Source organism: Hevea brasiliensis, chromosome 4, assembly GCF_030052815.1.
Source record: "Hevea brasiliensis isolate MT/VB/25A 57/8 chromosome 4, ASM3005281v1, whole genome shotgun sequence".
In the NCBI taxonomy this organism is placed as follows: Eukaryota; Viridiplantae; Streptophyta; class Magnoliopsida; order Malpighiales; family Euphorbiaceae; genus Hevea; species Hevea brasiliensis.
Window position 1 is genome coordinate 8,079,628 of NC_079496.1, and position 13,602 is coordinate 8,093,229.

Consider the following 13,602-nt stretch of genomic DNA (forward strand, 5'->3'; position numbering starts at 1 on the left):
GAATTTGAATCAGAAACAAATTTGGACAACTGTTTATAAACTTATCTAGTTGTAATATTACAGTCCTTCAACTTAAAATTATAACATAAAATTCCATCAACTTTTAAATTTTATACAGTAAAATCTCTCTAATATCTAATTACCTATTTTTTAATTAGACGCTGACCTAAATATTTTCAACATAAAACTTAATTAGTATTTCTTTTTTCTCTCTTAAGTTATGTGTAAATTAAATCTTTCAGACAGAATAATTTTTCATGTGTAAAGAAAATAATTTTACACTTTACATAAGAGAGTAGAGAGAAATATTGATTAAGCGCCATCTGAAAACTATTCACATCATATTTTAACTGAAAATAAAGTAAAAGAGATTTTCCTATGTAAAATTTAAAATTTAAAAAGCTTTATATTATATTTTAAATATAAATTCAGAAATAATTATTGAAATTTATCCTTAAAATTGAACTGATTTTCTATTATTTCATTTTGAGTATGATTTTAATTTTAATAATTTTAATTTAATTTGAATTAAGATAATTTAAAGATTAAAAAATTATTATTTTAAAATTTTAAATTAAATTAAATTACCTATCTCAATTAGAGACAGGCTCTGGCTTTTCTCTAAAAACTCTTCTTTCATTTTTCTCCTTATTTATCCCCTCTCCTCATTATCTGCAATCAAGATTCATTTGTTCATTCAAAACCAAAAAACAAAAATCAATTATTGTTCGGAAAATTATTCTCTTCTGTTCATATTATCTCTAGACATAAATTTATTTTTTTTCATAAGATACTTCTGTTCAGACTGATCTTGATGAGGTTCATCTTTTCCAATTTTCCTTCCTCTGCAGCTAAATCAAAATGAGGTCACCAGACCATCAATATAAGCCATTACTTACCCTTCACATTATGTTCAATTCTGATACATCAGGATGTGGGTGATTGCACAAGCAAGAGTGCAACCCTGCAAGCGCAAACGCCTTGAAATGAAAAATATCTCATGAGATGTCTACATGTGTTAATGTGATCATGTTTAGGTTTAGCAGGTAACAAGATTCTGCAGCTTCTTTCTTTTCCAAGTTTTAGTTGCTAACTACTCTCATAGGTGGTAATGATGGGCAGTGTAGCAGTCAAGAAAGTTGCTGTCAATGACAATAACAGATGCAGCTCTCGCGTTGTCTTCCAACAAAGCAGAATCTCAACATGACACCAGTGAAAAGTGATCTCTAATGAATACTGGAAATATTTCAGAACTGCGATTATTATACTCTTTAATTCATCATTTCTGCAGATATGCAACATTTCACATTCTGATATATTACACAGTTCTTACATTGACAACTGATATATTCAACACTTGGCATTCAAACCATGAATCTATGAATCGAGGCACAGAAAGATGAAAATTCAGTAGTTCATCAAACTATAATGAAAGATAACAAGAAACTACATTGCAAGCAAGAGGGCAACCATGCATGCGCAAAGGACCTGAAATGAAGAATGAAAGCATATCTCATAAGATTCTACATGTGTGAATGTGATCGTATTTAGGTCTTAACAACTACGCAAATTAATCAGCAGGTAACCAGATTCCTAGATCAACTATGAACTGCTGCTTCTTTCTTTTTCTAGTTTTAGTTGCTAACTACTCCCATAGGAGCTACTGATGGATGGTGTAACAGTCAAGAAAGTTGCTTTCAATGATAATAATGGATGCAACCCCGCGTTGTCTTCCAACAAAGACACAAGTGAAAAGTAACCAATGAATATTGGAAATATGAATTTTCCTAAATTTTTCAGAACCGAGATTATTATACTCTTTCAATTCATCAGTTTTGCAGATTTGCAACATTTCATATTCTGATATATATTACACAGTTCTTACATCAACAACTGATAAATTCAACACTTCGCGTTCAAACCATCAATCTTTGAAGGATGAAAATTCAATAGTTCATGAAACTACATTGCAACTTGAATGGACAACGAAAAAAACAGACATATACTAGTTAAACATAATGACAATATCTCCATTAAGCGCACATATCATACTGCACCATCTTTGCGATTGTGTATAAAATTACAGAGTGCAACTGAACAACATTACTGAGGAAAGCAGACATTACAGTTTCCAATTAAAAAGACGAAGCATGCTTCTTCTTCCTTCTCATTCCTAGAAAATTGAACTTTTTTAAGTATTTACCAGACCTGATTCAAAATAAATAGAAGATATTTAAGCTTACCATGACAACTTGAATCTTGTTTTGAAGCGGAATTGACCAAGTTATCCCAGCCAAGTCCAAAGCTACATGTAAACAGAGCACAGTTGAAGATAACACAAATGTCATACAGTATATACCATATGCAGAAGGCAAATTAAAAGTTCTCCCAAAACATGGAACTTGGAATATCTTAGTCCCTCCATATTCTGTCATAAAAAATAAATAAATAAATAAAGAAGAAAAATCTTCAGAAATAGAGTACTTTTCCATGAGCTTGCAGTACCATGCATGTTCTTCCAAGAAATATGTACAACATATATTTAAAATTTCATAAAAGATGACCCCTTGAATTTGTTATCACAAGCCTGATACATGAATTTTCTGTATAAAACAAGTTATTGTCAATACATATCCCTTGACATTAAATGTGATTAGAAAGGAAAATTAATAAAAGAAGGAAACAACAAAATTACATGGAATCGAAAGGTCATGTGTTAAGTTTAAGAAAGCTGCATAAATGAACATTGGTGACCACAGCTAGCTTGTTGAGAACAGTAAAATCTACCACTTTAACAGGTGAGTAGAAGTAGAAAGACCTGAAATAAACCCGATTGATGTGTCGTCTAAGCTTCCACCCAGTTGAATGCAAAATAGCCCGTTAGGATCATATTTAATCTCTGCAAAAACATATGATTTCATGGAGAAAGGTTGCCGGTTAAAATTACAGGTGCAATAAATACAAAGTTCAAATTACCTCCAAATGCAAGAGGTCCAAATTTTAAGAGGTTTGAATTCAAAACTAGTAAAAGGGATCCTTGCTATTTTTGTTTAGAAGATGGTCCATGGATTTAATCAATTGAAGCCATGACCTCCTAATGTGCAGTATTAAGAAGCATCAAGAATCAAATCATTTGCAAAGTGTACCCAACAGCTGCTCTTGAGAAGAAAATAAGGTAGCCAAAACTGCCATTAATACAGTAATGAACCAAAGAGAAACCCACATTTAATGTTAATTCGCACCTACTCAACAATAAAGTACACCACATCTATCAGACTTCAATTATGTTAGCAGAAGTACTTTAGTGGGTAAAGAAACAAGTTAAACAAAGAATCACTTTACAGAAGGAAAACCACTATCCTCTTCAAAATTAAAAGTTGAGATAATAACTTCACATTAATTCTTATAGTGCTTTGAATTCCCCAGCCAATTAATCCACAAAAGGCTAGATCAATTTCAGTCCTACACATTATAAAGGGACCAAGACATTCAGTTTGAATTCTCCTTATCAAACACTTGTACACTTTTCCAACAAAAAAAAAATGTACACTCAATCAGAACAGAGTAGGTTACATTAGTTTTCTTGTCCGAAAATCAAAGGATAAACAATCTCAATCACTTGCAGTAGCAGTAGCAGGAACCAAAAAACCTATGATATTAAGAAGACAATCTGACACTATTCAAAACTAACCAGAAAATGACAGAAACTAACTTCTAAATTTGTGTACAAATACTTAAATATTGACTTACGAAGTGCTGTAATACAGTAAGGGAGTTACAATAACTATATAAACCTCAATCCTGGATCTTGCTACTTTCATCCCTGTACATTTTGGGGTCGGAAAGCAGGACTCTGGGTATGAATAAATGCCACTGCAATTGAGAAAGCCTGCAAAGCTGACAGTGTTGACTGAAAATTAACAAAATACAAGCCATTATGCACATTCACCATCCTCAAGGGGGGAGCACTGTTCTCTGAACCCTGAAAAATTGAAGTTGGGTCATTGTGATAGTGGTGCTCATTCAAGTAAATGTAATAATAAATGGCTACTTAAAAGTTCAGGTGCATTAAGTATTCATACAGCATTTATAGATGCTAGCATCAAAAAATAATTTCTCCCTATATCTATATAATTCTTAGAAAAACCCAGAAGAGCTTTCATTATATAATCTCATGGAAAAATGATGGAAGCACCAAGTATAAAAACAAAACTAAAAAAATTAAACCAGTACCACATTCTGTTCATGAAAGTGTCCATGAAAGTTTTTAGGTAACAACAAAACGCTGAAGTGAAACACAATAACTTCCAAAATATTCATACATAATGTATTATTAGGAGGCATGACACAAAATCTTAGTGAGATTCGGAAAGAACGTTTTCGTAACTCGAATAAAAAAAAAATATATTCCTCAATTGGATAGAGAATTATTTACTATATAGAGTAAGACTCATTAAGTGTTATTCCTAAATTGAGTGGAATTTCCTGTTGAGATTAGAATTGAAGGACTAACACTATAAATAGAAACATTATAGGAGAGGTTATTTGGCTTTAAACCATGTGTGGAGAAAGGCATAAAGTCCAAGAGTAATAGACTCTTGTCCCATGCAGCCCATTGAGGAAGAAATAAGCTATTGCTCATGTAGTGAATACACATTCAAGGTGTATTCAGAATTTAACGTAGTAAGTACATTAGCTATGCCTAGGAAGAATGAGAGGGATAAACTAATATATTTACTATTGAGAATGGAATATTTTGGTGTAATTGGGTTGATAGATAGTGCGAGTGAAGCTTAGAGTATATTGATTAATTATTATCCAACAGATAACAGAAGATGGCATGCCAATGTACGTAATCCAATGTTGAGAAGGTAAACTACATAATTATTGTTGTTTTGTTGTTTGCTTTATTTTTTATTGGGCTTAGCGCTTTCATAGTCGTAATAAGGTATATATGGTTGCTATATGTATAACCTTAACTGTGAACATAGAAGATCAAAAGATTGATTGTCTAAAAGTAAAAAAAATGGAAGCTACAAATTATGTGAAGACAAAAAAAAATCTACAGGTTCCCTATGGCTTAAAGCCATTGAGAGACTGATAGCATCGACCACAATAAATTATAATGTATAAAAGCACAAAAAGATATCAAAATACCTGTATGATCAAATCAACTAACTTGCACTCTCCCTGAATATCTGCTTGGGGTGAAAGCTCTTTGTTACTCAGTCTTTTCTTAAGTACCGTTAATGGGCACCCTAGGTCCCAGCCACCACAGTCACAACATCCACCTGATCTCCATCTTTCAATAAGACTGGAAGGACCACCATTTCTGGCCCTTGGACCACCATGAAGACCAGCTGGAATAAGAACATCCATACTTGTTGAGCAGTCACCAGTATCTCGCATAGAACAAGCATGAGGTTGTGAGGATTCCATGAGATCATCTGTTTGCTTTACACTTGATTTCTTTAGAAACTTCAAGCCCCAACCTCCAACCTTCTCTTGGTGATTATCAGGAAGATGGTCCTTCACAACAATGGCAACTAATTCAAGATTTGGTGGAAGATGATTCTCTAAAAGATTGGGCCCACAAAGTGCATCAACATTGTTATCTGTATCTTGAAATGGCTCCCAAGGACAACTCTCCATTATGGCACTTGATCCACTAAATCTGGAAGTATTTCTCTTCTTCATTGAGTGACTGCTCCGGAACACTTCCGCCACCTTCTTTGACAATCCCTTGCTCTTTTTGAGGTCATGGCTTGAAGTTTGCATTCGCAAAAGATTTTCATTACCACCAAATAAAACAAACTCTCTCTCCATTATTCTAGATTTATTTGGGCACAGGGTAAAAGAAGTTGATACCTTCATCTTACCTACAAGATGAGAGTCACTGTCATGAATCTCATGTTCCTTTTGGCCACCCATCCTTAAATGGAATAGGTATGTATAGTCCACAGCTTTATCATCTGCTGATTCAACCTTCCACAAGTTGGCCACATAAACCACCTTTTGATCATCCAGAGAGAAAACAAAATGCGGGCTCCCCCCCTTCCACGTGCATTGGAGCATTCCTTGAGTAACAGGGGCAGAGAGAGATGATGACGACTGATCAGAACATGTAGAGTTTGTACTTGACACAGAAGCAGGCCTTCCATGCAGAGTCTCAGATTCATATTTATGGTTCCCCGGAACTGATGCTTCCTTGCATAGCTTGTTGGATGAATAATTACTCAACACACCCAGAGAGTTCATGAAATCGTAACATGTAGATCCATCAACATCACTGAAACTAACTTTCTCATAGTTGGCATCGCCATCGTATGCACCATATTTGTGAAACAAAGGGCTGTTAAGTATATTCACCATACTCTTGCTACCCATGATGGAACCAACAATCCAGTGTCCTGCTGGACTAATAACCACACTCCCATTCCCAGGTGCCAACGGACAGTCAAAATGAAACCTAGTGAAATCACATGTATTTTCAGTCTCTATTTTAGCTGGACTCAAGCCATCAGACAAAATGCCCATTTCTCCCCATCCCAAGTTTAGGGAGATATTGCTAGGGGCTGCTTTTGAAGCACTGATATGAATTAATTCTAGGCAACGACGAAGATATTTCTCATCTACAGTTACCATATGCTTTGGGATCCAACTCTCCAAGACACGAATGCTTCGAAGAAAAGATTCCCTAATGTAACTTCTGCTGTGTTGTAATTGCTTCAATTTTAAAATCAATGCGTGCTGTGAATTTGTCCTTCTAACCAACCTTTTCAATTTTGATTCTGAATCTAAACTGTTGTCACCTGATAATCCTCCATCCTTGTTGGAGATATTTGATGATGAATCCCCCCTAGCATGGCCACCTTTCTGAGCATCAGCAAATGTATCTTCCATCTTGAACCTCCTTTCTATCTGATAAAGCATACTAATGGCAGACAACTTTGCTTTCCATAATCTGTCTCCAACTAAATAATATGAGTAAGGAAGCAACCATATTAGATAAGCCTCCTATTTGTCCAAGTCACATCTCAAAGGAATCTAAAAGGGAAGATTACTGGTTAGCATCAATAATTGCAAAAAGAAGCATATGTGACAAGAAAGCCAAACACCATAAATTTCACATAAGAATCTCATAGAGTTACATCAATTAGAGAGAGAGAGAGAGAGAGAGAGAGAGAGAGAGAGAGAGAGAGAGAGATCAACACAAGTTGTAAAAAAAAAAAGCTTGATGGCGAGAGCATTGAAAAAGGCCTCTCAAGCATCCATCTTGGGCTCAAACGAAGCAAGTAAAGGATAAAGTACTTTTCGTTCTTGATTTTAATTTATTTCGTTTCTTATCTGAAATCAGAAATTAAGGCAATTCAAGACATGCCAAAATTACAAAGTAGAAATCAGAATCGAAATTATGCAAGAAAGAAGACATTAATATTTTTCCTAGAAATGGAAGAAGCAAATTGCAAATAGGAATCAAATCTAACCTTAAGCAAAAATAAACATGAAGAGAAAGAAGCCATATTACATTTTTCAGAAAGTTATCAAAAGAGATTGTAACTCATCTAAACATCCAATATCGTAAAACTGTAAACCCAGGAAGAGAAAAAGATCGCAAATCACATACATAAGAAAAATGATGGAGTTGCTGAATTCATTGAAAGATATAACTGCAGAACACAAGTCCAGCTGTTAATTAATCCAAGAACCTCACTTGAATTCAACTCTACTCTCTCTCTCTCTCTCTCTCTTCCTATTTTCTGGGTTTGAAAACTTCAGCTCTCCCTAAATTTTAATATGAAAGAAGAACCTTAAAATTGTTGAAAGGAAAGCACTAGAACAGAAGAAAAAAAGATCAAATTTTCTTCTCTTGTACCACTTTACAAGGACAGACGCACAAACCCAAAAAAATAAAGTAGAATCACGAATCCATCCCCTGAGCAGGGAAAATAATAAATATAATAAACATAGCAGGACATACCCAGAAAGGAACAAACTTTAATATTATACACTAAATAAAAGAGCAAGGAACCAACTTTTTCTTACCAGAAGAAATGGATCCAAGAACCAAAATCCACTCTAATCACACTCTGATTCCCAAGAAAGCAAGCACTTAATCACCCTCCAATTTTGAGCTCATCTTCAAGAAAAAGAGCAACAAACCAGAAAACACACAAGGGGAAGAGAGCACTAAAAAAACAAAACGCACTAATGCTAATTAATTAAATACCCGGTTCCACTAAGCACAATGCTCCTCTCTAACCTCCCTCTAACAAAAAAAGCGACTGTTTTAGACAGTGCTGTGGATTTCTTTCTAGAGAGAGAGAGAAAAAAAATAAACATAAACAAAGTTAGTGGGGGAGCTTAATGCCGAGAGAGAGTGAAATATGGAATTGTGGGTGTAAATCACGTTTGCTGTTGTTGAATTTCAGCAGAGGCAGCCCCTTCTCATCCCACCCCCCAAATCCAGGGTAACGCGTAGGACCCACCTATAGCTTTCTCCTCTCTTTTTTTCTTCCTCCTGCTAATTACTACAATTTTCTTGGCTCAATATTATAATAATAATTCTGAGATAAGGAATTGTTTTAATATAGAGAAAAAATGTATTTAAAAAAAATATAATAGAGAGAGAAAATGAAGAAGAAGAAAATGAGCTGGTACCCATGATAGATACAAGACACCACTGTCCTCTTTCCCTCCATAAAGAGGGCCACTTGCCAAATACGCGCGAGTGGCATCATCAGATATGAGAATTGGGATTTTTTTTCTTTGCTTTGAATTTTATAATTGCAGTTTCTTGCAAGGCAAAATTTTTGTAAGGCACGTGAGTGAGAGAGAGAGAGAACGAGAGAGAGAGAGAGAGAGAGGGTCAAGAACAGTGATTGTAGGACATGATGCCTTATTAATGTCAGTTTGACCGTTTCTGTTTCTGTTTTTGTTTCAGTTAGTTTATTTATTGTTGAGGACGTTGGTTTTAATGGATCTCATATTCTTCTCACCCCCTCCTTCAATGTTAGGGCGGCGTTAATTAATTTTTGTTATATAGTATTTATTTTCATTTTATATTTTTAATTTTATTTTATTTATAATTTAAATCTTATTTTATCTCAAAATATATTTAAAATAGATTTATTTTTAATTAAGTCAAGCTTAAATTTAATATTATAATTAATATTTAATTCAAATTCAATCCAATTTATTTTAACTTGTGTTTGAAATTTAAAATTTTTACTTTTGGTTGTCGGATTAGATTCAAATATTTTGAATATCTCATTGGGCTAATTTCAATCTCTAATAAATCAAATTTAATCAACATAAAATAAAAATTTTAATTTATAATTTTATAATTAAGTTAATCTCAAACAGGGGTGAGTATTGTGATTTAATTTAAACCGAATAAATCAAATCAAGTCACCCTAATTTAATAATTAAATTTAATTTTTAAAGTAATTTAATTCGTTTTGATTTTATATTTTAAAAATTTTAGTTATCTCGATTTAGTTTAGTTTTAGAGAGGAAATCAGTTGAATCAAACTAAACTAAATTATTTTAATAATTTTTAAATTGTTTTATTTTAATAAAGAATTTATGAATTATATATCTTTATATATAAAAATTATTTAATTTTATTGATTCATGATTAGTAGATTTAAATCAACGTTAAAATTAGATCAAATAATTTAAAAATTAAGTCTAAATAAAAAATCAAAACCTAAAAACATATCAATTCAAACTAAACCAAACCCAATGTTCTGTTTTTTATACATTTTCAATTCGATTCAATTTTTAAAATATTATAATTCGATTAATTCAATTTTAACGATTCAATTTGATTTTATTCTATTTGAACCGAATGCTAAGCCCTGATTTCAAACTTTACTATATATTAATTTTACTCAACTCTTCAAAACTTTTATTTCTGAAAAGGTAAAATTAATTTTTTTTCATAAAAAAAATAAAAAATTAAATATAATTGACTTTTTCATACAACATAATTTATAGGATAAAATGAACATAAACATTTTATGTGAGTGTGTAAAGTATTTTATTTATTTCTCAACTTATATAAAAATTTTAAATTTATGAATTTTTTTTTATATATGTACACCATTATTCACATTCATATAAGTCTTATCTCCTAATTAACGAATAAGTTTAATTTATATGAATAAAGGTATATTATTTTTTAGTACATCTTGAAATTTATTTATATTTAAATAGGAGGATAATAAATTCTCAAGTACATTTTTATATTGATTATGATAATATATATATTAATTATTAATAATTTATTGAAATTCGAAATAAAATTCATCGAAATATTAATTATCATGAATATATACGGAATATGTCCACTTGTAATCCAACTTGTTCCAAAATAAAGTAATGGTAATAATGAAAATAATAGAAAATTAGGCAGTAATAAAATAAAAAGGTGGGTTGGTCTCTAGGCTAAAATTTTGTGGGTGTAATTATGTGAGGTGAGTTGGGTGACTAGTGAAAGGCCACCACCACTACTGCCATGCATGTGTGCTTCATTAGAGAAAATTAATAAAAGAATCTCATGGGAGGACTTGACAAAAGCATCCTAGAAAACTTGCCAAATATAGAATTTCTCAATGGTTTTTTGTTTTTCCAAATTCAACTATATTTTATTTTTATTAATAATTTTATATATATATATATATGATATAAAACTAATACATATTTAATTATATTATATTTAATATAATGTATCACCATCATCCGCCAATATATCATGGCATCTCATCTCCACTAAGCGATTATGAATATCACCATTATTATTGTTTCACCCCTACTCGATCAGCATTGTTGCCATCACCCTTCGATAACCATGATGATTGGTATCACTATAACATTTTATAAATTCACGAGTAAAATAATTTTTCGCTTCGAGATCGGAAGAATAGGTTAAGAATGAATCGAATTTTCATACCATAATGGAAAGAGAAAATTAAGGTATTTATAAGAGGAAATCACTTGATAACACGTTTTTGAACTTTAAAAAATAGGTATAAAAGATAAATATGTGATGTTAAGTAGGTCAAAACGGACAATACTATTTAGTTAAATTGAGTTGTCACAATTGATATCAAAGCAAGACCTCTCCTAATATGATGCAGTTTGAGAACGATCATGACCGAAGCTAACGAGCTTGTAATAACTCGTAAGTCCATTAGGATAATGATTCTTTTTTTTTATCTAATATCAAATAAGGGGTATGAATTGACTAAATTTTAATATCGAAAAATAAAGAAAAAAAGTTAATATAATTATAAGAAGGGATCAATCTACTGGATAACGCGCTTTTGAACGTAAAAAGAAGAGTTCAATAGATAAATTAATAAGATTAAATTAGACAATTATATTCGGTTAGACTGGATTATAACAGTCACTTTTCAGTTACCACTATCACAATCATTACTTAATTGAGAAGTTATTTAATTTGAATGGAGTAATTATTTTTAATTTTTATTTAAAAATATAAATTTAAAATAATTAAATTTTTATATTTGCTATAAACATTATGTAATAACAAATAATTAAGTTAATTTGAATTTTTAATAAATTATTTAAAGTTACGTAAATCTCTTGTAATATTAATAACGTATATATTTAAAATTACTATAATAAACGAATGATTTTATATCATCATTTTGATAAAAGGTTTATAATTTAGATTTATTTTAAATAATTATAGTAAAATTTTGTTATAATAGATAACTATAATGCGAAAATTATATTAAAAACATTAGAAATTAGCATCACGATTAATAATTAAAAATTATAAGGAAATTATGGCTATTAAGGCACTAAATTAAAACCATCCTAACATCTTTTGGAATAATTATGCGTATTGGGTGTCGTTTTAATATATTTTGAAATTACAAAGATAAGTATAAAAGCTGGTCCATCAATATCATTACCAAACCTCTTCTCTTTCTGCTTCTAGATGAACATCATGTAAATGTTTTCGCTATTATTTGGATAGAGATATGATGAAGCATTGGGTGTGACGAGGGGCCAGTGGCCACCATTGTCGTGCAACTCATGTGCATTTCTGGAAGAACACAGTACTTAGCTTTAACGACATTGTTATGGTGTGATGCTCTGCTTGTACGACAAAGTCAATCAAAATCAAATGAAGCTGCCATTTTGGTAAGGAACAACAACAGTAAGTTGATTATTTCTGACTTTCTTGAGTCTTCACGTCTTTTTCTGATCATCATGATGGTTTTATTTGTTGGGATTGAATTACTATGAGGCAGACTCCAAGCTATGGAATCCTGAGATCTTAATTAATTAAAAAAATAAAAACAGTCCATGGCCTTAATATCATTAAATAAATATTGATATTTGAATAATCTTTAACTTTCAATATTAAACGATCTATTAATCCAATATGTCAACTAAATGAATCTTCAATTGGGCAATTGTGGACCTTACCACTTAAAATATTGACCTAAAGAAAGCTTGAACGTGTAGGAGCCGTCTAACCAACAAACTATTGGAAAAATGAAGACACCCTTTTGTTGTCATATGGTGATCAAAAGTCTATATTTCAACAAGGGCATGTACCTAACCTTTAGTCTTTATAGCTTCATTTTGTCAAACTTATAGTCAAAATTAGGCGTTAAATAATATGCAGATGCGTGACCAAATAAGCATGTCTTAGTAGAAGATTAAAATGTGAAGACCCGAACCTAGTTCTATTGGATGGGCGATATGTTTTTAGTAGCGGATAAAGCCAAGCTTGGCATAGGCATGACATTTTCAATCAGCAATAGTACCATGAACAAAACCTCACTCAACTAACTATTCCCTCTCCCCCTTCTCCTATGTTTGATTTTTGTGGCTATTTCCTTTGGACACTGCCTACCTATTGCCTAATGCCTATTCTCTTCCTCTCAATTTGTTGGTGTCCATATTTTTTCAACCTTTTTAGAACGAGACGGCAAAGTGACATTTAACAATTAATAGGGGATGGATTAGTAGTTAATTGTGAATTGTCAAACAAAAAGATTTGCATTTCTTGCTATTTTATGCTTGATTGTAGCTCAAGGACACTATTTTAAAGCCAACCTTTGATTGGTTAAACTAGGAAATCTAAAACATGAAAGATTAATTGCTTATACTATGTTGGACTAATTTTATTGATTAGTCCCTCCAATCAAGCCATGCCTTTTAGGTTCAAGGATAATGGAACCCAACACCCCCTTTGTGCCAAAATTAATTATGCAAAATTTTCAAATCATGATACTGTTTCATATTCATCACAAAGATTAAATTATAGTTTTTTTTTTTTTTACCAATTAACTTGTTTGTTGGTATTCACATTTAATGGAATACTTCAAATAATTTTAAAGGTATACTCTTCATAAATAATGAGGGGCAAAGCACATAACTGATGGTGCATATGTATTCGGAGTACTCAATAATTTCTCAGAAATAGGAGCTTATAATAACAATAATTGGGCCTAGAAGTTCTTATAATAATTGGGCAATAAGGAACAGGCGCAAATGTGAACATTGCCTTGTGTGAAGGTCTGGTAAAATATGATGACAGCAGGGCTAGCCTTT

At 31.8% G+C, this 13,602-nt stretch overlaps 1 protein-coding gene across 6 annotated transcripts; it reads right to left on the reverse strand.

Annotated features, from left to right (window-relative positions):
- Nucleotides 1-1,894: 1,894 nt before the first annotated feature.
- Nucleotides 1,895-8,731, reverse strand: LOC110657924 (uncharacterized). Of its 6 annotated transcripts, none has more exons than XR_009148151.1 (6): nt 8,047-8,730; nt 5,158-7,047; nt 3,751-3,982; nt 2,819-2,899; nt 2,244-2,305; nt 1,895-2,173 (listed from the first exon to the last, which is right to left on the reverse strand). XR_009148151.1 is itself a non-coding variant. In XM_058145209.1 (4 exons), exons 3-4 carry the CDS (start codon nt 6,931-6,933, stop codon nt 3,818-3,820), a joined length of 1,941 nt encoding a protein of 646 aa, XP_058001192.1. In that variant the 5' UTR covers nt 6,934-7,047; nt 8,047-8,314; nt 8,411-8,730; the 3' UTR covers nt 3,364-3,817. The 6 variants fall into 6 exon arrangements, 3 of the variants coding, with proteins under 3 accessions (XP_058001192.1, XP_021671065.2, XP_021671064.2); XR_009148150.1 differs by having other exon boundaries at nt 2,244-2,428; XR_009148149.1 differs by having other exon boundaries at nt 2,244-2,899.
- Between the last annotated feature and the right edge of the window lie 4,871 nt (nt 8,732-13,602).